Below are 27,373 nucleotides of genomic sequence, written 5' to 3'. Positions count from 1 at the left end.
AGCGTTCGATAACACTTTGATGCAATTGCATTTCTGCGGAACGATTTCGCTCCTCGTGGTTGATCAATTTTGCACGAGGAAAAATGTTTTCATAAAATGATAATTCTAATGGATGGAGCGTCGATAATCATGTGATGGCGCCAACGCGCGCCCCATATATTTTTCTTCTATCTCTAAATATGGTAGTTCTTTTAGCGAAAATCGAAGTCTCCTCGATTCAGCCCACCAAATCGTTGAGTTGAAACATGAAAACAAGAAACATCACGTTTGTACTGATGAGCTGTAGAAGTAAGCAAAAGAATAGTTTCTACGTGCGAGAACCGAGACATAAGAAAAAACATCATCATGCTCACGCTACGCAGCAAGTAATCATTGAGGTTGAATAGGCCGACGAACGACACGCTTATTCTTTTGTGGCGCAATTGAAACATGAATACCTTTATCTGCGAAAAGATAAAAGCCTTGAAATGTCGGCCCCGTAGATGCAATGAAAATTATTTAGAAAACCTTATCTCGGCACTTCCTCATCAGGTGTTTAGTATTGGACGCTCGTTCCAAGATCACCATAGTCTTTTTAGCCTGAAAAATTAACAAAGCTCGTACGTATCAACGCGACTGTATCATAAAGAAAAAGACGATCGATATAAATTTACATCGCGTCGCTGATAGAAATGCTCAACAATTTCAATTAGTTTTTAGACAACGAAGTTTCTTTTGCATAAGAGCTCTGCGTTTTTTGTACAATAATTGTTATTTATTTTGATTATATGAAAATCATCACCTAAACATACGTTATTCGTCGATTGCATTTGATTTATTTTCAATGATAATTGCTGAAAATTACGGAATATCATTAACGAAATGTCTTTGAATTTTTTCGACCACTTGCTCTTACTTATACAATTATTTTAACGTTACCACTTGCAGGTTTGCAGATGAAGGTACTCGCCATCTAGCGGTGGAGGTTTAAAGCGGCAGTATTGTATTTAAAATGGGTTAAAATGGTCTAAATTTTTGAAACAGTAAAATTGTAACAGAAAAACCTTTCAAAATAAGCCGATTCATTGTAAATTACTTCAAAACTTTTTGAATAGTAATTTTTTTTTTGACAGGCCACGTCTAACGTCGAGCATTTCAATCGAGAACCTTACTTCTCTACAGAGTGTGTCCGGCAGCGTGCAAATGAAATAGATCCCGAGCAGCTTGGAGCAGATCCACAGCAAGCTCAGGACGTACGAGTTGACGTCGCTGTTGTTCTCGAGGTCGCCGAACTTGAGAATCTGAAAGACGTAGTAGACGTCGGCCACGCCGTGAATGAACACGGCCAGCAGCGCGAACAGTATGAACAGGCCGAAGAGATCGGTCAGTCGGGCCAAGCCGTCGGTCAGATCGTCGTGGGCGCGAGCCACGGCGTCGAGTCGCAGCTCCGAGTTCCGATGATAAAAGCCGCCGTACTCGTCGTCGTTATCGAACAGACGCGCGAGCTCGCGATTCAGCACGGTGTAATAGTGCCTCAGAGCGATGATGGACTCGACGAAGACCAGGTAGACGATGTAGATGATGAATTTGGGAAAATTGTACCAGAACCAGGCGTCGGCTTGCTCGCGAAACTTCCGATAGAGCGACATCGACAGGTAATCGGACATGAACAGCGAGGCGTACATGACGTTCACCAGGCCAAATCGCAGAACGATGTAGAACTTTTGCCGCCCGTCGCCGCCGCCGCCGCCGCCGCCGTCGGGATAGCCGGCCAAGTCCAGCGGCGCCCGTGACACCGAGTCGTCGATCGCGCCGAGTCGCCGGAGCAGGTCGTCGATATACTCGACGCGGAAGACGAGTGTAGTCCAGCAGACCATGATCGCGAAGTACTGGAAGGTGAGGCCCAGGGCGTCCACGGCGATGATGAGGGTCGACTCGCGCGGCAGCTTGAGCTCGAAACGATAGACGATGACGATGCCGTAGCAGTACGTGTAGGCGGACATGAGCGCGAGATTGTAGAGCGAGCCCAGCACGGAGAATTTCAGGTTGATCCTCGACTGCTCCTGGGCGGTGGTGGTGATCGTGAAGGGACACAGGCCGAAAAATTTGGCCCAGTAGTAGACGATTTTGAAACGAATCGACTGCCTCATCGTCGACGATAGAAATAAAAGCTAGTGCGGATCAAACTATTTGTACCGTATACTCGTCAGCGTTCTACAGGTCAATTCCATAAGCTGGGAAACGAGGGGGTGAAATGAAATATGGCAATAACGTTTATCACCTTTTTTTTTTCATTATCTTAGCACTTACCGATCACTGAAAGTTTCCACGAGTACATATACGTATTCTATTTTTACGTGCATTCTCGTATCGCCAAACGAAATCTCTCAACTCGGAGCGACGATGCTCGTGAGCTCGCATTGATATATTTATTTTTTTTTTTTTTTAATTCGACGAAAATTGGCGCTCGACAACCTCGAGTACTGTATGTTTATTAGCGCGCGTAACCTTATGTAAATGAAACGGAGCTCTTCGTAACTCGTCTCTCCGCGTACTAACACACTTACACACGGTTTGACGTCGGCGAATTAATTCTTTCCGTCGACATCTAAATCATCTCGTCAAGGCTAATGATGAGGGCCTAGCAGATAGTGTACTCGGTCGGGCCGAAGCAGTGTCCGCCGCAGCGTAGGCTAGCTATTATGTGCCCGCGCGCGTAAATGTGTGTTGGTATATGTAGCGTACACACACACACACACACACACACACATGTACACGTAAAGTACCAACTCTGCTGATGCTGCTTCTGCCTCTGCTGTTTATATGTACGAGGCGAGCGCTCGAGCGGAAACTTTATATAAACCATTTACGGAAATGAACGTTTTAATGAGCTTGTATACAAGATTATGGAATTCGCAGTTTTAGTTGCACTCGTGCGGTTGAGAGATATACGAGAGAGCTTTTTTTTTGACTGATATAAATATAAAGCATAATAAATAAATGTGAATGAATATAATAAGAATACGAAGGCGAGCGGTCTGCCGAGAGGTAAATATACTTTCACACGAAGTTCGAGTCTGTTTACAAATAGACATCCGTCAAATGACTTTTGTAACGCTTCGAGCACACGCGAGAGAGACACAGACTTCATCTCAAAAGGATATCTCGGCTCGCTCTTTTCTCGAGCGTTATAAGCTGCCACTGCACTGAATCGAGCTTTACAAAAAAAAACAGAGCCCAAGCATCGCATCTAAGATCTCTTGTTTTGCGCCCGAGCAATTTTCGAATAGAAAGCCCTCGGCTGCTCACACATACACGCAGACGTTATAATATTTCACCGAGCGCTCGCGCGAGTGTGTATGTGTGTACGTGTGGTTAAAAAGCACTTGCTCGTATTTTTTGATTAATCTTTGGCGCTCTCGGCAGCAGCAGCGCACGAGTGTATAGCATATATAAATATATGTTACAAGAAAGTGCGCGCGGCAAGTGTTTCACGTACTTGCGCTCGTTGCATTGTTGAATTATAAATAGAGTTTATGTGTGAATGAATGCCCTCTAGAGAGAGAGAGAGAGAGAGAGTGATGGGTCATCTCGAATAAATCAAGAGAGAATGAAAGAGGCCTATAGACGAGACACGGGGGCTATTTTAAACCTTCTTTTTTTGCATCATCAACCTTTGATTAACCTAAATATTTATCGCGAGGATAACTCTATCTGTGATTTTCCAAGTTTTCACCGTGCGTTCTCGCTTTTATTTACGAGAGCTTTCCACTGCACCGTATTTGAGAGGAGAAAAAATTGACCCAATCGCAATGGCCCTTACAATAGCACTTCGAGCCAGAGAATGAAAAGCTCAAAATATTCTCTCGTTCTCTCGGTGTTTACGCTGGACAGGCACGTTTTATACGAGAGGAAACTATTTTTAACATTTGTGTATACGGCATAATAAATCCCGTGAACTGTTGAGTTTTGATTGCCTGGAAACTTTTTCGTGGATTTCCAGTCTCGGATCGCTGTACCGCGTGCACGCGCGCGTACAGCTGCGCATTGATTGTTTATATATCACCGTGCGAAGGATAGAAATAAAAAGACTCGCGCGCATTGTTTCAGAAAATCGATTGTTCGACATTCGGGAGGGAACGAAATAAGCAAAAAAAGTCGCGCTAATAAATAACAGCCTCACTATCGAAATTATCGATCCTTGACTTATCTTAGTTTTCGTCTGGCAATTTTCGCGTTATCGTCTGAGAATCTCACGGTTGTTGTTGTTTTTATTTTCGTTTTGGAGCTTGTCTGTCTATGGCATCTCACTCACATTTCGACGCGTTTCAATCGCCATTATTATAAACACATCGCGGTGTCCTAGAAAATCCTCTGCGCAGCAGCCATATACCACTCGATTTCTCCGCGATGCTTGCGAGCGAGAGATCTCCGCAGCGACGACGACGTTTAAATGTCGCGCGCGCTCGCTGCGTCAAAGAAAAAACTTCTCTCTCTCTCTCTTTCTCTCTCGCTTTTCCTTATAATACCGTCGTGACGATCCGTTTTCCTGCCGAGCGAAGTTTCAAAATCGTCGTACACCTTTCATTCGTATATTTTCATATTGTATACAGTACGATTTATATCTCGAGACACAGAAATTATACTTCATTACGCTCGCGCGTAATATGTCAATTTTCGAATTCGGTATAATATTTATGAGTGTGTAATATAATGTATTCGCGCTAAAAACGATAACGTGCACGGCGACGCTCTGTTCTCCACGAATCGTGCACACGCACACGAGCGCAGGAGGCGTAGTATAGCTCGATACATAATATTCTTAGAAAAACGAAATCGACTCTGCTTTTATTTATTTTTTGCACTCTCATTCGCGGTGTCGCGTAATTAACACTGAAATAACGACAGAAAGAAGTAAAAAACAAAAAGAAACAAATACACATTCGGCCTCGTTGTCAAAGAGAACCTATGTGCAAAAATTCACGCGAAAAAAATATCGGGTTTCAAATTGCTGTATAGTGTGCACGAACGACGATATTTATATGTATAAGTCGCACCGATTGTCCCCCTTATCAAGTGCACAAGCAAACTGTATCGTTGTAATATCGTATGTCGTCCGTTTAGAACTCTTCGTTTATATTCTTTGTGCACTGGTACATATAGTATTATTATTACTATATACGAGAGCGTCACATCAATGCCTCGTGAAATTTAATCAAATTACGCCGATTGGGTTTATTGTATTGAAGACCGCTCGGTGGTTATATTGGAGCGTTTAATTTTGTAAATGGATACTATTGCTCGCCGAAATTGAAATATATATCACACATCAATCGCGACAGGCGGTACTCCAACATTATTTTTTGCAAAAGATTGTTTAGTCTGTCCAAGTTTGTACTCACCGATTTTTCAAAGCTCTTTGGGCGATCCTCTGATGATTTTTAATCTGTGATAATCCGATCTACACAAATGCAATGAAAAACACACCAACTCAGCCCGGCACACTCATCAAAGAAACACGTCAAAAGAACAAAAATAAAACAAAAAACGGAAACAAAACTCGCGAGGCTTTGCCCTACCGTCGTCGGTCACGTGCACCAGCGGATGAGCACAGATCGCGGACTGCGCCAAGGTAAATCTGCGCTCTCTGCCAACTGCAGGATGCTACATGCATTATAAAACCCACAGCTTGTGAGCGAGCAGCGACATCGCTCGATCAGTCGCGGTACTGCATAGTAGAGAAGCTTTTTTGTCGACGCAGTGAAAAGGGAAAGACGATTTGAAATGAATATATAGCTCAACAATTTCGCGTGTACAGTATTTACAAAAGTATAATATAATACAGTGTGTACAATTCACCGATCGACGTGAGAATCGACAATGGGTAAAAACGTGCTCGAATCGACGACTTTGATCTCCGTGGCCGTCGATTTTTTCTTGCTCGTGTCCAGTCGATTCTCGGCCTTGAACTGCAGCGAGAATTCGTCCATCGACTCGAGCCACAGTCTCAGGGCCTCTGGCTTCCCGGGCCTGACGCAGCCCGGCTCTATCGCCTCGACGATGTCGCGCACACTCGCGCCCTGGACGCACTGCAGGCTCAGCGCCGCGGCCCTCACGAATCCGTCCGACAGGCTCACGAAGTCGTGCTCCAGGTAGAGGCGCTTCTCGTCCCAGTAAATGAGCTATACACGACGCAGACACACAAACACATTTTTGTGTAAGCGCCGACTCTCGAGCAAGCGAGAGATCGTTATCGTTTTATACATGAATATACACATGCGAGAAAGTGTCACAGCTATATGGAGGCTCACTGTACTGTACCTGCGTGGTGACTTTGTACGGCTGGAAGATACTTATGGGCCGGCGGTATCTAATCGAGGTCGCGCCTTGAAGTACCGTGGCCTTTCTGCGCCTGATTTCCCGGAATATGCCCGAACAGTCGTAGAAGCAGGAGCGGGCGAAATCGAGCTCGCGTATGTAGCGCGCGTTGTTCATGTGCTTCAGGAATATGTCGATGTCCGACGTCAGACAGATACCTACGTGTAAAAAAAACCATTTTCCCTTTTATTATATTCAACTTGCTACCTGTTTTATATAGGAAAGTCCAATAAAATCACACGCGACAATGGGGAAAAAACGAAGGCCGAGGCCGAGGCATAAAAAGAGGCTAAAATTAATGATCACATCTTTTATAAAAATTACAAGGTTTCGTGTTAATCGCGTAGTTTTTGATTGTGAAAAGATTTGCAGTACTGAAGCGGCGATCAAAGATTTGTATTCATGGTTTGAATTGTATAATGAGAGAAATTTCTGGTAGAAATGCTCAACATTAATAAAAGGCTTGTAACGAAAAATGAACTTGAAATGCTCTGAATTACATTATTAATTTACTTGCTTTTGGCCATTTATCTTTTTCAATTGTTATGTTACAAGCATTGACCGCATTTTATACCCGTAAATGACCATTTTACTGTTTAAAAAAAGTGAGTCAAGTTTTTAACCATTTTCAATGCAATAATATCATTTCAAGTTTCGACCACTAGATGGCCAGCAATCTTTTTTCGTAAATCTGTAAGTGGCAAAGTGAAAATAATTGTATAAGTCCAACCAACAAGTCGTAATTACAGTATAGTTCTTTCTGATAAAAATTTTCACCAGGGATGTCACCGAATTTAAATCAACACAGTCACTGTGCTCGTTCAGGACGAAAAGAATAATCAATTGAAATGCATACGATCTCACCGTGATTGACGATTTTCTCCAAGACTCGCTTGCGCGGATTGAAGACGCGACTCCAGCAAATCGCCAGTGTGAATCTTAGGAAGTAGTTGACGTCGAACAGCAAGTAAAGCAGGGTGACGCCGAGAAGCGGCAAACAGTAAATTATTATTGTAATCGACATTTTGTCATCTCTCTCTCTCGTGTATACCTTCTTACGGTGGTTGGTTGACGCAACTACTGCCGACGCTGTTGCTGCTGCTGTTGCTTTTGGCACAATACTAAGAAAAATAACGAAAAGTCAGTCTCTCTCTCTTTTTCTGTCAGTTGTCTCTCGATGAAGCGTCACGAATCGATGCGAACCGTAAATCCTGCACTGACAGGTGGAAACGCGTGTAATTAGCAACTATGTTGGTGCACGCGCGTGGCAATAAACAATCGTGCCCGATGTTAATGGAAGGAGACGAGGTAATGATTAATTTTTCCTTTTTTCTTCGTGCATTGTGCGCTGCATCGTCATCCCGAAGGCGAGATGCGTACTCGACGCAGTGTGAAGTGCGATGTATTATGAAAATCGGTAAATATTAAAAACTCCACCCTCGAGAGTTCGAGATGATCGCGATTGTTTATATCCATGTAAATATTTTATCAACTTACCTATATTTCCGCATCTATGCATCATTTCACGCTCCGGCAGACATCATCTGTCACTTTGACAGCAGAGACATTCGAGCTCGATAGGCATTCGTTCACAGACGAACGAACTGCAACTATGCGCGCCGTCGCGCGGCTCGCATTGTTTCGAATTATAATGCACGTAATGAGATCGCGGGATTCACCTGTGGCGGCGCGCGATATCTGCGGCCGCGTATACTCGACGACGTTGCTGCCATCTCTGGTTTTTGTTTCGAAAAGCCGTTGCAAATACTTGTATACCTTACCTGCTGAAACGTCGATATTGCAGAGATTCCAAAGAGAGGTAATGGAACACGACATTGTTCGTTTGGGATTGTATAAAGTGAATAATAGAGAGATAATATTAGAGTTAATTACTTGACTCGTGAACTTTATAAAAAAACTAAAATTTATTCAACGTTGTATTTGAAAAATAGTTTTCTCCTACCATATTTTACAAGTGTACAAAAATCTAGCGATTGATTTTGATTAATTTTTTTTTTAAGTAGCGCCTTACAAAAAAACAATTCTACAACTTGAAAGTACATCAACTTAATCGTATGCGAAGATCTAAAGACTCTAAGTGTGCACCTTAATTTTAAGCCAAAGTAACAGCCAAGCTACCAATAAGAAAAACCGCTGCCAATTTATTGGCGATTAAGAGCTTCCTCCTAAATATATGATCGTTCTTATTTGTAATGCTAATATACAAAATATCTAAACCCTTATTCGAAAAAAATAGTATACAATTAATCAATGTAGCAGTGGTCAAACGAAAAACAAAAAAAAAATAAACAGAATCGATGATCCATCAAGTCTCTATCGGGTGTACATAAAGTTTGTTTATTTGGTCTTCTTGTATCTGAGGGACGACTCCTCCATGGAGTCGAGCCAGAGCTTGAGGTCGGCAGTGGGTTCCGGACGCTTGGCGCCGGCCTCGACTTTTTCTATGATCTCGGCGACCGGCACCTTGAGGCCCGTCACGCTCTGCTTACTGAGAACAACGGCGCGCACGAAATTGTCCGACAGACTGATGAACTCGTGCTCCAGGTAGAAGTTGCGGTCGTCCCAGTAGATGAGCTGTCGACATATATCGATCATGTTTTTTTTTCACAGAAAAATCGAATTTTTATATGGGTGTGCGTTGACTCATACCTGAGTGGTGACTTTGTAAGGTGTGAAAATGGGTATGGCACGACGGTATCTGGTGGACGAGGCGCCTTGCACGGCACCGCCGCCCCTCTTAGCAATTTCTCCATAAATTCCCGAACGATCGTAGTAGTGGAAACGGGCGAAATCCAGCTCCCTCAGGTACCTCGCATTGTTCATGTGTTTGAGGAAAATATCCACGTCCATACTCAAACATATACCTGCAATTATTCATACGATATTAATGCGAATGTGAGAATTAGGGAAGGTATAACAAAAAAAGCACAATGAAAAGAAATGAATAACTCGGAGTAAATTAGCATGAACGAATGGCATGGAATTATAACGTTTTGGCTTTTTTCTTCAATTTTACATTTTTACAATGTTTGCGTAATGGAAAAAAGACACGTTATATCACCATTGCACGGAAAAATTAGGACGGCACGATAATGGAACAATTTTGCGCCGACGCTGCTATACTCGACGCTGCACCATCGAAATATGTATCAAGCTCGCGAACTCGTAATTTCGTACTATAATATGACTCAGCTTGATTAACTTTCTATTCATAATGATATGAACGCGAGAGTCTCGTTGATTTTTTTATTCTTTTTCAACTGTTGACGTGAGCGTGACAGATAGATTAATTTGTTTTATAGTTCACGTTAACGCAACGAAAAAACTAGTCAAAATGATGAGAAAAAACATTGTAATTTTTTACCTGAAAACGAAATAAATAATCGGAGTGAGAGCGAAGACGAGCAAAGCGCCAACGTATACGAGCCTCATCGCGTATGGCTAAAACAAAAAACACGACAGTGGCCCCGAGCAACTACTTATGAATATCCAAAATGTCTCGGACGTAGTTTCATAACGACCGAATGTGTAGTCAGCGTTTCTTGGTGGTTCGAGCATCGGCATATTTTAAATCGATGCAGTTTTTTTTATCAAACTAATTTCAGATCTATCAATCGGTAAAATAGCTTAAAAAATGGCCCGTGAACTCGCAGATGAATTTTACAGTGATTTATTCAATTATTTCGAAATATCCATGCACTTAGAAACATTTAAGAAAAAAAATGAAGTAAACTATATATCGTCAATTTTTTGAAAAAATAAATTGAATTGAGTTTTTGACAATTAAAAAAAAATTTACAGCTAACATAAACAAAAACAGGGGACGTAAACAACAGCAAATTTCGCATTGGGATTACATAAGATTTTCGTATAATGAACAATTGCTGACATAATTTGAAACGTTTGAGTATGCAAGAGCATCGATTTGTTTTTTCAACAATGTTTCTTTGTGCTATTAAACAAAATGCATGAAAGTTTCGATTTTATTCAATCGGCTCGGCATCAAATTTCGAGCCAACATTTGATGCCGAGCACCTAGAGACACGTTTAACAAAATTAAGGTTTTTTCCTCAACTTATTGAAAAAAATATAAGCTCTATGAAATATTTATTCTCCTCGAAACGTATGCCGAAATGGAAAGCAAAAAATTCGTGTTTTTTAGGGATGTGTACTCTTGTAAATACGTTTGGGGCCATATTTCCCAAAAGTTATATGCAATGACTTTTCAAATGACACCAATCTCATTTTTTTAGATAAATCGATATCGTCCATTTTCTTCGCCAAAAGTAACAGAGTGCGCCGATTCGCGAAGAAATCGCGGCGGAAAAAGTGAGAAAATACGAACCGTACATCGCTCACACAAGTCGCTAAAGTTCACTCGCGTGCGGTTATTATTTTTCATGCGCGACAACGCGGAAAAAAAATGACAGTCTTGGCCTAGCTCTAGTCAAAAGAGAGAGAGAGAGAAAGAGCGAGAGATAAAAAAACGTTGCTTTCTCATTTACAGAGTCATATGCTCGAACCATGCGAGTACAAGACGATTGAATTTTAAAGCGCTTTATAATGAAATGCAGCAGCAGCCGTGAATCTCAAACGATCTCTGTAGCGCGCGGCGATATTATCGATCGTAAAGATCGAATTTAAATCCGGCCTCTATAAACGAGTTAAAAAAAGAAATGATTCCGATATTTTTCCGCTCGCTCTCTATCAAGATTGCAAAACAGCAAAAATAATCGTAACCACCATGATATCGTCTAGAAAAATCGATAAGGTAAATACCGTAAATGGACGTCTTCTCGAAGATCTTTTTCTTCGCTTGGAACAGCCTGCCATAGCCGATGGTAAACAGTATCCTCAGAAAGTAATTGACGTCAAACAAGACGTAAGCGATGCAGATGCACGCCAGAGAGAAATAACTGATCATCGTTTCGAGACGTTATTGTATCAAAAAACTGTATCGATGGACTCTCGATCGTTCCTATGTAAAATCAATTCGCAAACTAAACTTTTATATGGAGAAAGTATAGTACAACACGGGTCTGCGAGAGACTGCGTCGATGTACGCGTGTCCAGTGGAAGACGCAGACTTGCCTGCGCATATACCGGTGAAGCACACATATAGCTAAGCAATGTTGTCAGACGAGTATATACGATACGCATTGTATATCTATGTAGTGTGTAGCATGTAGAGAGTGTGGCCCCGTTACTCCTCTCTCGCTCTTGGTCTGGCTTCGCTGCTGCTGCGTCCAATCAGCTGACGTCGGTGCCTACGCATCGAACGCAAAAATGCGGGAATATTCGAACGTTGAAAAATTGATAGCAGCCTCGTAGAAGCGAAATAAAGGAAGGAAATTGAATTATCTAGTAATGGTCGTGCTTAATAATGTTTATGGCAAAATTAACTCGAAGACTGTGATTGAACGTGACGAGTGCGAAACTATACGAGGGTACAATCGTGTGCGAGAGAAAAATCAGCTGAATCATTCGACTGCACTTAGAACGAGCAGCTCGGTAATTACCATCGTATAAAATTCTGCCGACTACTGCATGAATCAGGACGATCTGATAATCGGAAAAGGCTTCTGGCTTAAATAGGTTACAGGGGAGTTTGGGCGAAATGAATGAAGACAGTTTTTTTTTACTTTTTTTTTCGTAGCACTGTAACATCTATTGACTTGTTCTTGTGATGATATAACAGAAAACTTTGAAATGAATTACGAACAAAAGTAAACTTGCTTCCTCTCTTTTTTTTGCAAATGTCGTACTTCCATTATATTACAATAAAATAACATGTGTGTACGCGAAGCTTACATCTCGACGAGATGACATTTTACTATTATTTACACAACGCAAAGTCGTGATTTTTGTTAAGTCTTTGGCTGAAACTGCTCATACGATTTGTTGCGGGAAAAAATTGCTTCCAAATCATTGACAAGCGCTTGCATTGCACCCGTACAAATCAAAACTTATTCCAATATTATTTTATTCGACTATTTCACTAAACAATTTGCAGACGCAATTTAACATATATTTTTTTGTTTTCACTCAGGGCAACGCCAACGAAGACAAGCTTGCTAATTTTCGTTGCTAACATCGAATACGAGCAATATCATATAATTCATGTTTGATTTTTCGTTATTAAGAATGACTATTACCTACATATCTATAGAAATTACGTAAACTAGGGAAAATATCCAATTTTACGTATAAAAATGTAAATACAAAGAGATCTAAATATTACAAATTTAAATGCACGTATTCCTTAAGTACAGAGCAAATCATACAAAAATTATCGAGAAAACGCAAATAGTGAATAGTGGAAGAATAGTATTTTTTTGTTCTTTTTTTCAAACTTCGTTTTAGTAAAATATTTAGGCATATTTTTTTCAAATGATAGATTAGAATAATAGTTCGATATAATTTTTTAACATTTTTCAACACTTATCTTTTACTTATGCCCTAGCTGAAAGCATTCTTACAATTTTTTTGTCTTTACTTTCAGAAAATTGTGTTAGAAAACTTATATCTTAGGATATATATTCAAATACTTCATACAACTGGTTGAAGGCAAAGTGTGGATTATCATCGATCATTATTTACAATTCGTTTGTATTATTTTTATAATAAGACTATATTCCAGATATAGCGTTGGAAAAATGTCTCACTGTCGGTCACGATTATTAAAAAGTTTTTTGTTTCTCTGGAAAATGCGATGTACAATCAGGCGTAAAAAACATACCAGTATATTTTTCAACGATTCAAAATTGTAGCCCCCTTTTTTCGAAAAAGTATCTCTCAATCGATTTATCTCAAAACAGTATCAAATAGTAAGGATCGTTTAAATACGAAAAGCATCGATTTTCAGATAATCGTCGGCGCACGCACACATGGCATGCATCACACACTAAGAAATAGTCTTATTGTGCATCATTCCCGAAAATCGGTAAAATTTTCGAATGCAGTAGTTTATTACATCTTAAATTTAAATAATTAAACATTATGTCTTGGTACACAAGCTTCTTCCGAACCTTGTTTCAAAGCAATGATATTTGGAATGTATACAATGTAATACTCGAATTATTTTAGTACCTTCAGATTAAAATACGTCTTTTTTTACAATTATAATGAGAATTTGCCATTCATTCAGACAGCGTCGCTTAAAACCTACACATTGTAACACAGAAAAAACATCACGTCACAAATTCTTTTTTTTTCTTATAATGAGATTTTCTTGAAGGTAGAGTCCTTAAAATATACAGAAATGTAACAGTAATGAAAGATAGACGGAGAGAGAGAAACGATAAAAAAGTATAATTATGAAAATTTTGAATTTTTTCTAAATATAATTAAAATTTTATAATTACACATCGTGTAAACTCTTCTTCCATCGGCGCAGCAACCAGCACAACTCTCGTTGTACTTCGTGCGCGATTCTTAAAAATAATTTACGCGTAAAGCGCGTAATTTTGGAGAGAGAAAAAAATCTGGATAATCAACCCCGATCCAGTGCACCCTCCACACAGCACATTCTTATGGAGCCAGAGTACATATGAACCACGATACGTACAATGGCTCGTAATCCCGACGAATCAATATGATTCCTTGTTTTGTTTTGTTTGTTTTGTTTTGTTTTTTTTTGCCTCGCGTTACATATAGACCGGCGTCGTAATTGTCGCCGCTAATTATTTGTTCGCGTTTATAATAGAATAAAAACGTAGACTAGAAACTTCGACTTTGCCGTCATTAAAAATCGTACATAAAATAGGAAGAATTGAATTATGCATATATCGAGCATACGCAAACAGACAGACAGACAGACAGCACGGCACAGCACATGGCACCGGCGCAGTCCTTTTTTCTTTTAAATAGTCCTAAACAACAGTCGTCACGTAGATCACCTGTTGTTGCTGTTTTCGTTGCTGCTGTTGATGCTGTTGCTGCTGCCTCCGCTGCTGCTGCTGTTCGAGCAACTGCATTTGTCAGCAACGCGTCGATATGCTGTGAGCCGAGGGTGGAGGCGGCGGCGGCGGAGGAATGTGATTAGCTGCCGCGGCGGCGGAACGACTGGCCGCACGCAGATTCGCCGACGAGATCTCGTTGCTCTCGATCCAGCGAGCCACGTCGGGAGGTACCTCCGGCCTCACGTGCGGTATCTGCGGAGAGCGTGACAATAAATAGAAAAATTATTCAATGATCAATGACGACTGTTTATTATTTAATTTGACGTTATCGGAAGAGCGAGAGCGAGAAAAGACCAGTCAGATTAACCTGGATTCCCTTTTCTTTCACTTTGGGTACATTGTTTGAAATGTCCTCAATCCCCGAGTAGGAGGCGACGAGTATTAATAATAAAGAGCTTTACACATCGGGAAAAAATCAATAATCGCGCGGGCGCCCGTTATTATTAGTTTTTTTTTTATGACTGTGTGACACGGGGCAAGGGGCGCGAGCTGCCGCACACAATTATTAGCCGATATGAATTACCGCAAAAATGTAATACACAATACCTGCGTGTGACCAGCTTCCAGGTTGTTGTTGGCGCTGCCGTTGTGCTTGACGCCACGATCGATGAGCGCGCCCATGACGGCCTCGGCGCTGCAGTCCAGCACCCGCTGGCGGCACGTTGCTATCGCCCGCACGAAATTGTCCGACAGCGTGATGAAGCGATGCTCCATGAAGATGGACTTTTCGTCCCAGTAAGTTATCTGAAAGTGAGAGAGAGAGATGAAAAAAGGGGGGTCAATTTTTTGTTCGCAGCAGCAGCTGTCAAAGTCGAGAGAGAGAGAGAGAATTTTGAAAAGAAAAAGAAAAAAACGAGGACGCATGATTTTCCGCAGGCATGCTTACCCTGGAGGCGATCCTGTAGATCGTGAACGGCCGCAAGAAGCGCCTGTAACGTATCGTGGCGGCGCCCTGCACGACCCCCGTGCCCTGGGCGCAGATCTCCCGGTAGAGATTGGTGCGCTCGTAAAAGTCGGCTCGGGCGAAGTCGAGCTCGCGCAAGTAGCGCGCGTTGTTCATGTGATTCAGCAGCCAGTCGATGTCAGTCGTCGTGCACAGGCCTGTAAATAAAGTACAAAAAAAGAGGAAATTAGAGCGTTTAATTTAGTAAAGAGGGGGGGGGGGGGGNGGGGGGGGGGGGGGGGGGGAATTAATATAGCAAAGCTCGCAAAGCTCGAGCTTAAAAAAGCTCGAGAGCTTGTAATGCCGCTTGTAAGCTCAGTCTCCTGCTTTTTTGCTGGCACGAGCTTTCAAGGCTAAAGTATACAACGATATTAATGCTAATGTACAATTCACGGATGATGTATGTAAGAGCGATGTTGCGATAAAAGCTCGCGCAACCCTCGAAACTCGAGAACGATCGAGGAGAAAAAATATCATTTGTATTTTTTTCTCGCCAAGTATTGTCAAAAGCAAAAATCAATTAATCGTCTACTCGAGTGGACGGAGCTGCTTTCTTCTTATACAGCTTCGGTTCCAATTAACTTTGAAACCCGATAAAGTATTCGCCGGCAATTCTTTACTTCGTTCCATACGATAGCCGTCCGTGCGTGTACAACGCATACAAGAAGAGTTTATATAAGGACAAGGAAAATTAACGGGGGAAAAGCCATAGACAAACAAAAGAGTTTTCTGCTATACTAGCTAGGAGGTACGATATACGAGTCCTCGCATAGAGCACGGACAGAAAAAGAGCAAATAAAATCGATAAATATTGCTCTTATACAGCAGCAGCAGCTAAAATAAGAGAGAAAGACGCGACAGAGAGTGCATGTATATTGCCGTACTGCAGCTAAGATTATATTTATATACCTAGTACTACACAACAGTGGCGGCACGGTCTATGTCAAGGTTAACCGCCGTCGACGTGTCGCGAGCTGATGTATGCGCCAACGCGAGGGTTCACACTTTTGTGCGAAATTATAAGGCTTCCGCGCGGATAGCTGCAAGCTAGCTAGCTTCTGCTCTGATGCAATGTCTCTCTCTCTCTCTCTGTCCGCGTAATGAATTATCGCGCTACAGCAGCTCTTTTATTTATAGTCTGTATACATGTAGCTGAATGTAATAGAGAGAAAGAGCTACCAATGAAGCGTTAACGATCGTTAGATAATAGACTCTGTTTTTTTTTTTTTGCAAATCACAAAACCGTGAAAAAAGCTCCGATACAATTGTAACGATGCATCGTATAATAATCTAATGATGTGTATATATCACACATGTAAAGTTATATACTATACACGTCTCTAACGTGTCATCGCAAATTGACCCGCTTAATTCGTCTATGCACGCGTGCATAGATGGTGAGCTTTATCATCGTCTACTATATAATACGTGTATATACAAACCGCAACGAGCGCATAATAAAGTATAAACACAGCAGCGCGCGTATATATAACTATACCTTCTCCGTGACTCAATTACAGTCATTTTATCGAGCTAGTAAAAACACTGGAGGAATGTATAAAAATAATCGTCGTCGTATTATACATGATTATAAAGCATAATGTGACTCTGACATCGCGTGGAAATTTAATTAATCTCGATATACAAGCGAGAAGAAAAAAAAAAGCTCGTCCCGAGGCATATCCTGAAACGTCGTCGTCCCAAGTCCTGATTTGTGATCGTCGTCTCGTGTATTGACCGCGGAAGTCGTAATGCAACTGCGGCAGCAAGCTTATATTATGTTCGCTTCAGAACTGCTGAATTATAATTTTATCGTTTCGCGCTCGGCGCTCCGCGCCCGAAAAATTTCCATTGCCTTCGCGGGAGCGCTAATGAGATTTAAAAAAAAGAAAAATATATATAATACGCGAATAGGACATCGTGCAGTGTCGGGGATTAAAACGAAATCTCATTTCTTTGTAAATATACGCGTTTTAAATACACGTAGAGATCGGTAACGAATGCCATTTTGATTTCTCGTATCGAACCGTAACTTTTACTCTTTTACTCGCGGCTCCTTTCGCACACACATTCGGTACGTGCGCGATCTTGAAACTTATAGCATATACACGTGTTATTTGTCGCAGGCACGACGACGCGTGTTGGTATATATAATGTAGCGCACGCCGTCTTGTGCATCGAAACGATCCTCGTGTCCTTAACACCCGTGCTCGTGTCGAAATTTTCTTCTCTTTCTCTTTCATTTTTTCTTTTTTCGTCAAGTAGGCTACACGACGCGACGCCCGGACGAAGTATGCACTCGGAATGAACGATGATGACGACGATATCGATCCCGCTTTCGCGAAGTCTAGTTAGAAATTCAAGGATATCAAGCTCGTTCATCATATTATATATTAAAAAAATTATCGCATGTACGTAGAGTACAACGCGGAATCTCGGACTCGTCCGTTCGCTAATGTGCAGCTTCACCGAAAGCATAATTAATTTTTGGGAGTGCAGTCTGTGCTGCGCACCGCGGGGAGGCGTCTCGAAGTTACGCAAGATCGGTACGTACGCGAGATTTTGCATTTTTACGATTAATACACCATAAAATCCGGCCCGCAATCGAAGGATGATTTATTCGACGATGCGTTTTATACGCGCAGTGTAATCGAATTAGAAAAATACTCGCGTTATGCGGTACGGTTCTCTTTTGTAACGCGAGAGCGGCTACTACTACCACATAGTTAGGTAGCTCAGCTGCGTGTGCACACGTGCAATTGCGCGAATGTATTTAACGCCATGACCACCACCACCACCACCGCCTCCTCTTTCTCGTGCGCGCACAGTTGCATTACATAGTTGCGCACATCGAAGACGACGACGACGACGAGGCAAGGTCATATAGCGCGAGAAAAGCACATCGCGTCGTTGTACGCGTTACATGAGAGAAGCGTATTATACGTTATGGGGTCTCCCGTTGCCTTACCGACCTTCAATAATAATCCTACGACGCTAGGTGTATTATAATGCTGTAAAAGCATGCGCCCGGATCTCTCTTTCTCGTGCGCGTCTGGACGGAATGTCTCGTAAAATACCGCAAATTTCTCATCGATATCAACGTATACGCGACTGGAATTGCGTATAGAAACCGACAACGACGCACCCGAGCTCATCTTTGCGCAATGATTTTTTTTATATCTGCTGCAAGACTCCGTTTCTAGATCACTGCTAACTAACTAGCAGCGCTTATAGTTCACCGCGGTAATCAGCTGGGAACGATCTCTCTCTGGCTCTTCATTTACATCGCGTGTCCGTCCGTCCGTCTATTCTTCTCTTCTGGGTTGAGGCGAAGTCGATACTACACGGTAGTTCCCCGAGCCTTGGATACGATTGTAAACTTTATATGGCCGTACGCGCAGGTAAACACGATGTCCTTTCATTACAATATACACAGATACACGCCAGTCACGCACGCGTATCAGCGGTAATTAAATCGCGTTTAGATTTATAATTTTTTTTTATCTTGCTCGTTATTGTACCACTGCTGCTGTGCGCCATCCCAAAAATATACGTGCGTCGCGTGGAAATGAGCCTGTAATTTTGATCAAACGATCCACGCGCGTCGGCAAAACCGGATAAAAATATACGAAGCGTTATTCGTAAGAATAGCCTTTGAATATTTATATTTGGCAAAAAATTTTGAACTCGTTCGCGATGCACGAAAGAACCTGCGTGCATTCTTTCAAATCGTCTTGTTGTTGTTTTTTTTTCACTTTGTAACTGTCACGCGCTTCAATGAAAAAGCTTCCATTGATATTTCTCGATGCACCGCTATACTTTCCAGTTTCGTCGAGAAAAAACCCTTAACGATAGTATCGAAGAAAAAGAACCAAGGAAATATTTATTGTAACGAGGATATGCGAACGCACCGTAGACCGACGTCTCGTCCAGTATGTGTACCCGCTTCCGGCAGAACCTCGCCAAGAAGACGGTGATCAGCATGCGCAGGAAGTAGTGCACCTCGAACAGGGCGTAGAGAAGCACGAGGGCCCCAAGCGCACCGACTAGTATCCAACAGGTAGTATCCATTTTGTAACCCTTTTACGCCGCTGCAGCTAGCCCCACTCTACGTGTATTGCAATTCTCTCGTTCTCGACGTTTCTATGCACCACCTCGGCTGCCGCTTCTTCTCCACCCGAGTCTTCGTCTTCTTCTTCTTCGTCTTCTGCTTCGTCTTTATTGCGATCGAGAGAGCCTTGAACTTGGAGGCGTCTGCTTTTTGTAACGAATAAAAAAGAAAGAAAACAATGAGGTTTTATCACGAACGAGAGAAAGAGAGAAAGAAAGAGCGAGAAGGAATAAGAAGAAAGGGAGAGTAGTTGTAAGATGGTAGGAAGGATCCGGTTTTGTATATACCGAGTCTCGAGAGACGGAGGATTGCGATCCTATATGTATATAATGCAGCAGAACAGGTAATTCTCAGCTATGTACAACTGCATCGTGCGCGCGCGATTATTTAACGGAAAAAGTTTAAAAACATTACTCCGAATTGACGCGGCCTGTTTATATTGAGCGTTTTGCAAGTCAAAGGCAAAAAATTCACAGACGCGTGCGCTCACATTTTGAAACACAAATTTGAAGTCACCAAAGTTGCCAATTATCATTTCAATATGCGCGCGCGCGTGAATCGTTGGAAGATGCTCATTTTTCGCGTATACATTATTCAAAGCGCAATTTAAGTTTGGGGAAAAAGCGAACAAAAAGAAAGCTCGAAGGATTATGTAATCTGCGCAGAGCGAGAGATAAGTTTTGCGTTTACATTATTCGAAACTCGCCAATGCTGATTACCGATGCTATTGTTCGCGAACTCGCTTCGAAATTGATAAGTACACAAGAAGATGAGTTTACCTGTTTTGCAACGAAGAAAAGTCGTCCCCTCCTGTCTATATCTAAATTCGCTATATCGTTCGTTTATCTATCACGACTTCTTTGTCGTTATCCTTATGGCAAAAAAATAACAACTTTTTCGCTCGTACATATTATCATAAAAACCAAGACGGGGCTCAAAACACTCGAGACTCGTCGTTATATGTATAGACGCCGAGGTACTTGGCCATAGTCGCGCTTTTAGCCTCTCGTCGTCGTAGTCGTCGTCGTCGTCGCAACGACGACACAGTGCGACATTTTCCGCACCGCAGCCAGAGAGAGAGAGAGAAGCGTATCAAAAGTTTTCTGACGTGCAAAAGCAGAGCACGACCCTCCTTCCTCCTCTCGCTATATACTTATGCTCGACTCTACGGTCGTCGGTGGCAGGTAGCAGTAGTAGACTCTGTGGGTGGAAGCTGCTGCTGCTGCTGCCTCATGTATACGTAATAACGAAGAGAAGAGGTCGTCCGCATGTATTACGCGCTGGGCTTCAGAGGGTTGACGATCTCGTCGTCCGGTGAAAAGAAGAAGAAGAAGAAGACGACGATGCCGCCACAGATGACGACGACGTTGATGCCAAAGCCTGAAAAGCCCACAATGTTATAATGTAGAGGTTTGTATATATGGAGAGAGAGGAAGATGAATGAGATGATGTTGATGGTGTGTATAATATAAAGAGACCCACTGAGCTCATTTGCATCGTATCGCATTCATACTGTATACATATACGACTCTCGTTTGTGTAGTAGTGTACATCTTAACAGCCCGACGCAAAGAGAGAGATAGGTTATAGGTCAAAATCTCTTGCTCTCGCGATGTTTATCTCGAAATCGTATTGTAGTTCACTTTTCACCCTTTCTTACAAAACTATAAAGCACGCAATTTCAATACAACGTCCGATTATGATTTTCTCAAAAGGTCACACACACACACACACACACACACACACACACACACACACACACACACACACACGGACGCGTCTAATGAAATCAAAGCCAATTGCCGATTCACGGCGTCGCGAGATCGCCATTACATTTCAATATTTATCGATCGAATGTGATGAAACTCGCGCGCGGGCACCGCCGCCAAGCCAACGTCTACATGTACACCGCACGTACAACGGGTATTAACTAACGAATAATAATAAAGGCGCTTCGTTTTTTTTTCATTATGCAACCCAAAGAATGGACGAGAGAAAAAGAAAACACACACAAAAATCTTACGAATTCGGATGACAGCTCGCGTGTCGCGGACAGCACAACGCAACACAACACAACGCTAAACTAAACACGCGTCGCGGGCATATAGCATTAGGCGATGTGTAAACATGAAGAAACATATAGCACACACGATATTTGTTATTCACCGACACACAAAAGTAATCTAGTCACGTTTGATTCAACCTGCGATTATAGTTCGGGAATTACGCGTGGATTTCCAATCATCGAGCTCGGACATCTATATATTTGTGTAATAAGCTCGTATAAAGATGACGTCGCGGCGATATATCACTCGTGTACGTACGTACGACGATGCGCGTACGAACGCGCACCTTTTATCGTAAACACCGACGAATTAGCTCGATCGCGTTATGAAAAAACACAATATGCCGGAGATCTAACGCCGCTTCCCGGAATCGTGTTTTTTAAACGATTGCGCGTATATTTGGCCAAGTTAATGTAATGAAATAGACCAATTAACCCGAGCGTATATCATAACTATATTACGGCACATGTTTATACATATTTTATAATATGTGCCGCACCGAGTAATATAAAAAGTTTTGGATCATATTTTGAAACGTATACGTCAAAATACCGCCGCGAGTGTATTTGGCCTATAGCATATAGCCCCCGCCGCCGTCAATTCGACCGGCTTTCAGAGATCTCTCGTAGTATAGTATATACGTTTTAATCAATTTCCTTTCCCTTTTTCTATCACGCGGCTGCCGCTGCTGCAGACCGCGGCGCCTCCGAAACTCGGACAAGCTTTACGGGAATACGACGATATAACAAAAAAAGAAGGATCGCAAAAAGCACGCGAAGGAAAAACAATTCGTGGTATCGAGATCGAAAACCGCATTACTGATCATTGAGACTGTGCGTTGGCACGATTCCACGGATGGCACACACGTTATTATCCAATAAATTTTTATAGTACCAGAGCACAAAAAAAGTACGTTCAAACATATCCTTAAGCAGCTGAGTATAGAGAGCTACGCGTGTGTACGGGAGTATTAATAAAATTTGTCAAGTGTGAAAAGTGTTTCTGTATACACGTCGTTTCGCAAGTCAACACGAAAATAATACAAGTTATTAACAAACACACAACGAGATGAAGAGACGCTGCAGTACTTGGAAAAACGTCCCGGTCAATTTTCGTCAACGACGCCACGGTTTTTTTCCTATTATTTCGTTAATTTTTACTTTTATGAAATAATACTACTTTTATGATTCTTTTCAGATGGAAATTGAAAACGCGTCGCGGGAACGTATCTTCCGAGAAGTCGCGCGCGTAATCGATATTTTCTCATCCTTTTTACCTTTTTCAATGAAATGCACTTATCTTGCCGTACGACTCGAACAATTTCAATCAGTTACTATATACCGAAGATGTAAAAAAATATATATGCCATATTATAATAAAAGGCGGATGTGCATGTGCTCGGGCTCGCAAAGAGCATGTCGGCTACTGGCAGCTCACTCGTATACGTACAGAGCTAAGCGCGAGGTCAAGCGAATCGATATTGGCATTTGAAAAACTGGCGTTTGACCTGCCTGCCTGACTGACTGCAGCGGCGGATTTATATACTTAAACGAACTAACGCGCAAAGGATTTAATATTATGTATTCTAGCCTGACGCTAGCTAGCCGTTGATGCAGCCGTTGTTTCCCCAGACGAGTTTTATATACGATATGATGCAAAACATCATGATTCCACGACGTCGACGACGGCTACGATGACGCATATCTATATATTTGCGCCGCTGCATGCATACGCACGAATGCAATAGATGATAAAAAAAAATGCATTCCTTCAATGGACTTCCTGATGTACGCGTTTGTGATTCATTTCTCTCTCTCTCTCTCTCTCTCTCACTCTCTGATCTCTCTCTCTCTCTCTCTCTCTCTTTCGTTTGTGTGGCGTTTGAGATTCGATCTAATGCATGTACTCTGCGGCGTGCGAGAAATTTTAATCGATGAATTTTGCTTTTCATCGAGGACGAATTTTTTCGGATTTGAATTTTTTTGCCCTCGCATTTGCATGAATGCGTATGTAATACATTATACATCGTTGGAGCAACGATAGAAATATACCGAAAGTATGGATTTTTATATTTGGTAAAATATTCAAGTTCTTTGCACAACTTATTATAGTTACATTGAGGTCGTGAATTTCCTTTTATTTTACTTTTTTCTGTCGCGTTATAAGGCAAAAAAACAGAGAACTCGAATTTTTGTCAGCTATATAATGCGCGCGTGGCTGGCTATGCTATAATGTTGTATACTATATACCTCTTCTGCGGATTTCATTCTGACAGCTTTCGGAGCGTCTAGTCTACTCGAACGGCTCTCTTAATTTTCTCCTTCGGCAGCACAAAAAAAAATCACACAAACTTGCACAAATAATAAATACGTGCCTATGCGTAACAAAACAGTACGCGTATCTGTCGATCTTCGCACGTGTTAGCGCGCGATTATTTGCGCGTCGATTTCGTAATTGAAATTTCTCGAACGAAACTCCTTTTTTTATCTGCTTCTGTTGTCTCGATTCAACGCTACTCTGCTATCCGGCGTCGAACATGAACATTGTCTCCGCGCGATTATATTACTCGTTGGACATTATTATTTAATAGCGGCACACGCACACACACTCACGCACTGATCTAATAAAAGTGTCGAACCGATCGCGCTATGATCGAGCGAGGTGCGTCGCGTACATTGGCGAGCGATATATATCGTCGATCCGGGAGACTGCGTCGGCTGCAATGCTGCACCGTGTGTTTCTGCCGCAGCTTGATAGAGCGAGCGAGAGAGAGATAGAGAGAGACCGGTTTTTCACGCACGATCCTTTTTTTTCGTATCGGTTCTCATTATTTCTCCCACCCACCTTTCATAATAATATTTTTATTGATACGCGTGCGCGCGTGAGTTTATATGCAAACATCGAGGATCTACGCTAAAATCCACTAAATAGTGGAAATCGTCGATGGCTAATGCGTCGCGCGCGCGCCCCTTTTTTGTATTAATATCATTGCCGGGGAAAAGTGAACGTGATTGACGATGTATACGTGTACCTATACGAAACGCGAAAGTCTCGCGAGCGATGCGAGAGAGAGAAAAACCCGAATGCGTATCGCGTACGTAGGCGCCTTAGCAGCAGCGAGGAGCACCTCGCGCAGCTCAGACAGACTTCGGTCAGTTGGTCATGGGGGTAAGGATAAGCGACCCAAATATATACCCAACGAAACGCGTGTACGAGATCGGCGCTGCATACGGTGCAGCAAGCCTCGAGCTCGAGCCGAGCGGAGTTGCGTAAATTGCATCACACGGTGAGCTGCTGCTGCCATATAGCCGAGTAATCGAGCACATGCTCGCGCACATTTTTATACTATATATCTCTCTGGAGTTAAGTAAGGCTTATAGTGCAGCGTGCGTGCGTGTGTGTGTGTGTGGAGCGCGCGAGCCATGACGCGTGTGCGATCGAGAAAGAAAAATAGTTTCCATCGACGAGATTCTGCGTCAGGCAAGCAGCTCATAGTTCACCGGGTTGCTCTAATTATTTCAATCCTTTTTTTCTCATTTAATGGTCCCGCACAAAGATAGAGAGACAGAGAGGCAGAGAAAGTGAAGTTTTTTGTTCTCCCGCGGGCGTAGTACATTATTTCAGCAAAACTGTATAAGAATACACTCGTACATGTGGTATAGAAGAAGTCGCGCGAGGTGCGTCGAGAGCTTCTATGCTGCTGTGTAGAACACATTGTATGACATGAGTGACATAATGAGAGCAGAAACTTGAATTTTTTCTTCGCGAGTGGCACGCGTACGTATGACACGGGTACGAACTTACACAAAGGTAGACGATGAATTTTGCAAAGATGGTCCTTTTGTGTCCTACGCAGTTTATTGAATTAACGAAAGCTTTTGGGTAATCGCGTTTATCCTACTTTTGCTTCTCTTTTCGAGGCAACTTGTATAATAATAGTAATAATTGATCAAAAAGGAAGTCAAGATTTGTTTGGATGGGTATGAGAGAAAGACACTTTGGCACTCTTGCGATCGTAATCTTTATGTGACGCATGCGACAAGAAAGAGCTCCTCTAATCGAGAGCGAGAGTCAACCGCGATTTCATCGACGGCGACGAAAAGTGTGTAATAAAATTCAAGTGTACTTGATTCGCGCGTTCGAGTGTATTATGACTATACGCCACCGACGACGAGGTAAAAGTTGTCTTTGTCGCGTAATTGATTGTGTTCTAGCTTGAAAATGTATACGTATATAGTGTCGCTAGAGCACTGCGTAAACTCGCGCGTTTGTGCACTAAGCTAATTACTCCAAATAAGCCGCGTGCAGCCAACTACTACTATAGCTGACGATCGCGATTTACATTGACAACTGCTTTTATAAATAATTTACGCGTGTAAAACTATTTAACTCTTTGCTCGATTCGTAATGTCATTCAATTTTATGAGCTTTTATTGCGATAAATACAAGCGAAAATGAGCTGAAATAATTGTAAACAGGAAACTGTGTACTTTTTCGATACATATAATGATAATCCTGTGGCACAGGCACGTGTGGAGAGTAAAAGAAAATATATAAATACAAGAGAGCAGAGAAAGTGTAAAAACATTAAATTTAATGTTAATCGATCAATGAACATTCTTTATCTGTTAAGCAACTCCGATCGACTCGAAAGTTTTAATTTTTGTAACATAATTATCTCTCTCTCTTTCTCCAACAATGTCATCCAATCTAACTAAGTCATTTCTAATTAAGCAAGTCCCGGTCGTTCGGAAAAGCACATCAAGCACGACGCGAGTGCACAATATCTGTATATACACGTAGCAAACACAGATCAGCTGATTGCAGGCCGACAGGCGAAATGTGTTTCCCCTTTTTATCGATCCCATTTTCATACCCTCTGAATTAAAACGGCGAGTGATAATGAAATTACAGCAACAACAACAAAAGCTTACCTTCGAAATCCTCGAGTCTTACAACGCTGTCACTCGGTAACAACAACTGGTGCGTACGCGTATATAACTACTTATAGTACGTGTACAATTGTACGAATCTCTCGAAAATACAAAATGAAAACAACACAGACACGCATGTGACACAGGATCGATCCGCCGCCGCGAGCCGCAAGCTACACGTACTTGCTGCAAAATATATCGTGAGTGTGCGAATTCGCAAGCGCCTAGCTCCACGATGTGTATAATATACGTCTCTGTTGGGCTGCGCACGCGTTTTAAACGCGCGGCTACGCGGTCGAAGCACTACTGAACTTTGTGTAGAAGCGGCGAGAGAGCTTTGCTGCCGTTGCTGCTGCTGCGGCTGATGGTCGCGCGGAGGTATATGGCAGATGAACACACGCGGCCCGACGCCACTATATATAATGATTTCGAGCTCGCAGGCAGGCGCGCGCGCGCATCAGGACTACTATATGTACTCCTCACCGCGTCGTCTCCTCACCTCCTCGTGTCGTTTGTCGCTCTCTACTCGTTCAGGTGGACGTGTACGAGCGAGTATTCTTTTGTTGTTGTTGCTTTTTTTTGCTGCTGCTGCTGCTACTATTGTACGGATCGAATGTCGCGGACTGGCTTTTATCCTGCGACGATGCGAGAGATTGATAAGAGGATGTGGCAGTGACAAATTTTCGGCAGGGATTTACACGAGCTTTTGGGGATGACAGGGTGAATAGCTGCGAATCGATTGGGGATTTTAGTTATATTTTTGGGAGATAACGAAGCTGCACATAGTCGAATTATTCATTCGAATGATATTTTTGGACCGATTTCAACCGTATTATACACGGGTAAAGATTATCGATCGATTAGCTGCTAAATAGTATTACGGTGCACCTATATAGCGCTTTAACTTTTAATCATTTTAAACGAATTCAATTAGCGGATGTATGATCGGTATTATTAGCCACAATTAATATCAAGAGGAT

At 42.2% G+C, this 27,373-nt stretch overlaps 5 protein-coding genes across 9 annotated transcripts in view; all 5 read right to left on the bottom strand.

The window, feature by feature from the left end:
• LOC106657460 (tetraspanin-9) overlaps positions 1-5,625 on the bottom strand; it is a 37,660-nt gene extending 32,035 nt beyond the window's left edge. The window contains exon 1 of the mRNA XM_014379028.2: positions 5,382-5,625. The gene's annotated coding sequence lies outside the window, so the exon portion shown is untranslated. The remainder of the gene's footprint in view (positions 1-5,381) is intronic.
• Positions 848-2,719, bottom strand: LOC106653028. The gene is made up of 2 exons (XM_014372252.2): positions 2,290-2,719; positions 848-2,213 (listed from the first exon to the last, which is right to left on the bottom strand). The coding sequence occupies exon 2, from the start codon at positions 2,127-2,129 to the stop codon at positions 1,077-1,079; it is 1,053 nt and encodes a 350-aa protein (XP_014227738.1). The 5' UTR covers positions 2,130-2,213; positions 2,290-2,719; the 3' UTR covers positions 848-1,076.
• Positions 5,626-5,798: 173 nt separating the features above from the next.
• On the bottom strand, positions 5,799-8,193 carry LOC106653021 (protein THEM6-like). The gene is made up of 5 exons (XM_014372239.2): positions 8,134-8,193; positions 7,409-7,434; positions 7,222-7,295; positions 6,301-6,515; positions 5,799-6,161 (listed from the first exon to the last, which is right to left on the bottom strand). Exons 1-5 carry the CDS (start codon positions 8,191-8,193, stop codon positions 5,835-5,837), a joined length of 702 nt encoding a protein of 233 aa, XP_014227725.2. The 3' UTR covers positions 5,799-5,834.
• A 70-nt stretch (positions 8,194-8,263) lies between these two features.
• LOC106655382 (protein THEM6-like) lies at positions 8,264-11,468 on the bottom strand. The gene is made up of 3 exons (XM_014375759.2): positions 11,158-11,468; positions 9,028-9,242; positions 8,264-8,952 (listed from the first exon to the last, which is right to left on the bottom strand). The coding sequence occupies exons 1-3, from the start codon at positions 11,300-11,302 to the stop codon at positions 8,716-8,718; spliced, it is 597 nt and encodes a 198-aa protein (XP_014231245.1). The 5' UTR covers positions 11,303-11,468; the 3' UTR covers positions 8,264-8,715.
• Positions 11,469-12,009: 541 nt separating this feature from the next.
• Positions 12,010-26,734, bottom strand: LOC106654334 (protein THEM6). 5 transcript variants are annotated; one of them, XM_014374147.2, is made up of 6 exons: positions 26,394-26,734; positions 20,173-20,773; positions 19,194-19,539; positions 15,226-15,440; positions 14,886-15,083; positions 12,010-14,531 (listed from the first exon to the last, which is right to left on the bottom strand). In XM_014374147.2, exons 3-6 carry the CDS (start codon positions 19,351-19,353, stop codon positions 14,358-14,360), a joined length of 747 nt encoding a protein of 248 aa, XP_014229633.1. In that variant the 5' UTR covers positions 19,354-19,539; positions 20,173-20,773; positions 26,394-26,734; the 3' UTR covers positions 12,010-14,357. The 5 variants fall into 5 exon arrangements, with proteins under 5 accessions (XP_014229633.1, XP_023318538.1, XP_023318535.1 ...); XM_023462770.1 differs by lacking the exon at positions 26,394-26,734 and adding an exon at positions 23,709-24,097; XM_023462767.1 differs by lacking the exon at positions 26,394-26,734 and adding an exon at positions 21,417-21,580.
• Between the last annotated feature and the right edge of the window lie 639 nt (positions 26,735-27,373).

The sequence above is a fragment of the Trichogramma pretiosum genome, unplaced genomic scaffold, assembly GCF_000599845.2.
Source record: "Trichogramma pretiosum strain Unisexual culture from Peru unplaced genomic scaffold, Tpre_2.0 scaffold1, whole genome shotgun sequence".
Taxonomy (NCBI): Eukaryota; Metazoa; Arthropoda; class Insecta; order Hymenoptera; family Trichogrammatidae; genus Trichogramma; species Trichogramma pretiosum.
The sequence above is the reverse complement of the archived record's forward strand: the minus strand, read 5'-3'. Positions and strand labels throughout refer to the sequence as shown.

Coding starts and splice junctions, on each gene's coding strand:
- LOC106653028 (XM_014372252.2), bottom strand. CDS start 2,129: ATGAGGCAGTCGATTCGTTTCAAAATCGTCTACTACTGGGCCAAATTT.
- LOC106653021 (XM_014372239.2), bottom strand. CDS start 8,193: ATGTCGTGTTCCATTACCTCTCTTTGGAATCTCTGCAATATCGACGTT. Junction 7,435..8,133: donor TCGACGTTTCAGCAGGTAAG/GTATACAAGTAT, acceptor CGTCGGCAGTAG/TTGCGTCAACCAACCACCGT. Junction 7,296..7,408: donor CAACCAACCACCGTAAGAAG/GTATACACGAGA, acceptor CTACTTCCTAAG/ATTCACACTGGCGATTTGCT.
- LOC106655382 (XM_014375759.2), bottom strand. CDS start 11,302: ATGATCAGTTATTTCTCTCTGGCGTGCATCTGCATCGCTTACGTCTTG. Junction 9,243..11,157: donor CGAGAAGACGTCCATTTACG/GTATTTACCTTA, acceptor GAATAATTGCAG/GTATATGTTTGAGTATGGAC. Junction 8,953..9,027: donor CTTACAAAGTCACCACTCAG/GTATGAGTCAAC, acceptor ATATGTCGACAG/CTCATCTACTGGGACGACCG.
- LOC106654334 (XM_014374147.2), bottom strand. CDS start 19,353: ATGGATACTACCTGTTGGATACTAGTCGGTGCGCTTGGGGCCCTCGTG. Junction 15,441..19,193: donor GGACGAGACGTCGGTCTACG/GTGCGTTCGCAT, acceptor CTTTATTTACAG/GCCTGTGCACGACGACTGAC. Junction 14,532..14,885: donor TGGAAGCTGGTCACACGCAG/GTATTGTGTATT, acceptor CGCTCTCCGCAG/ATACCGCACGTGAGGCCGGA.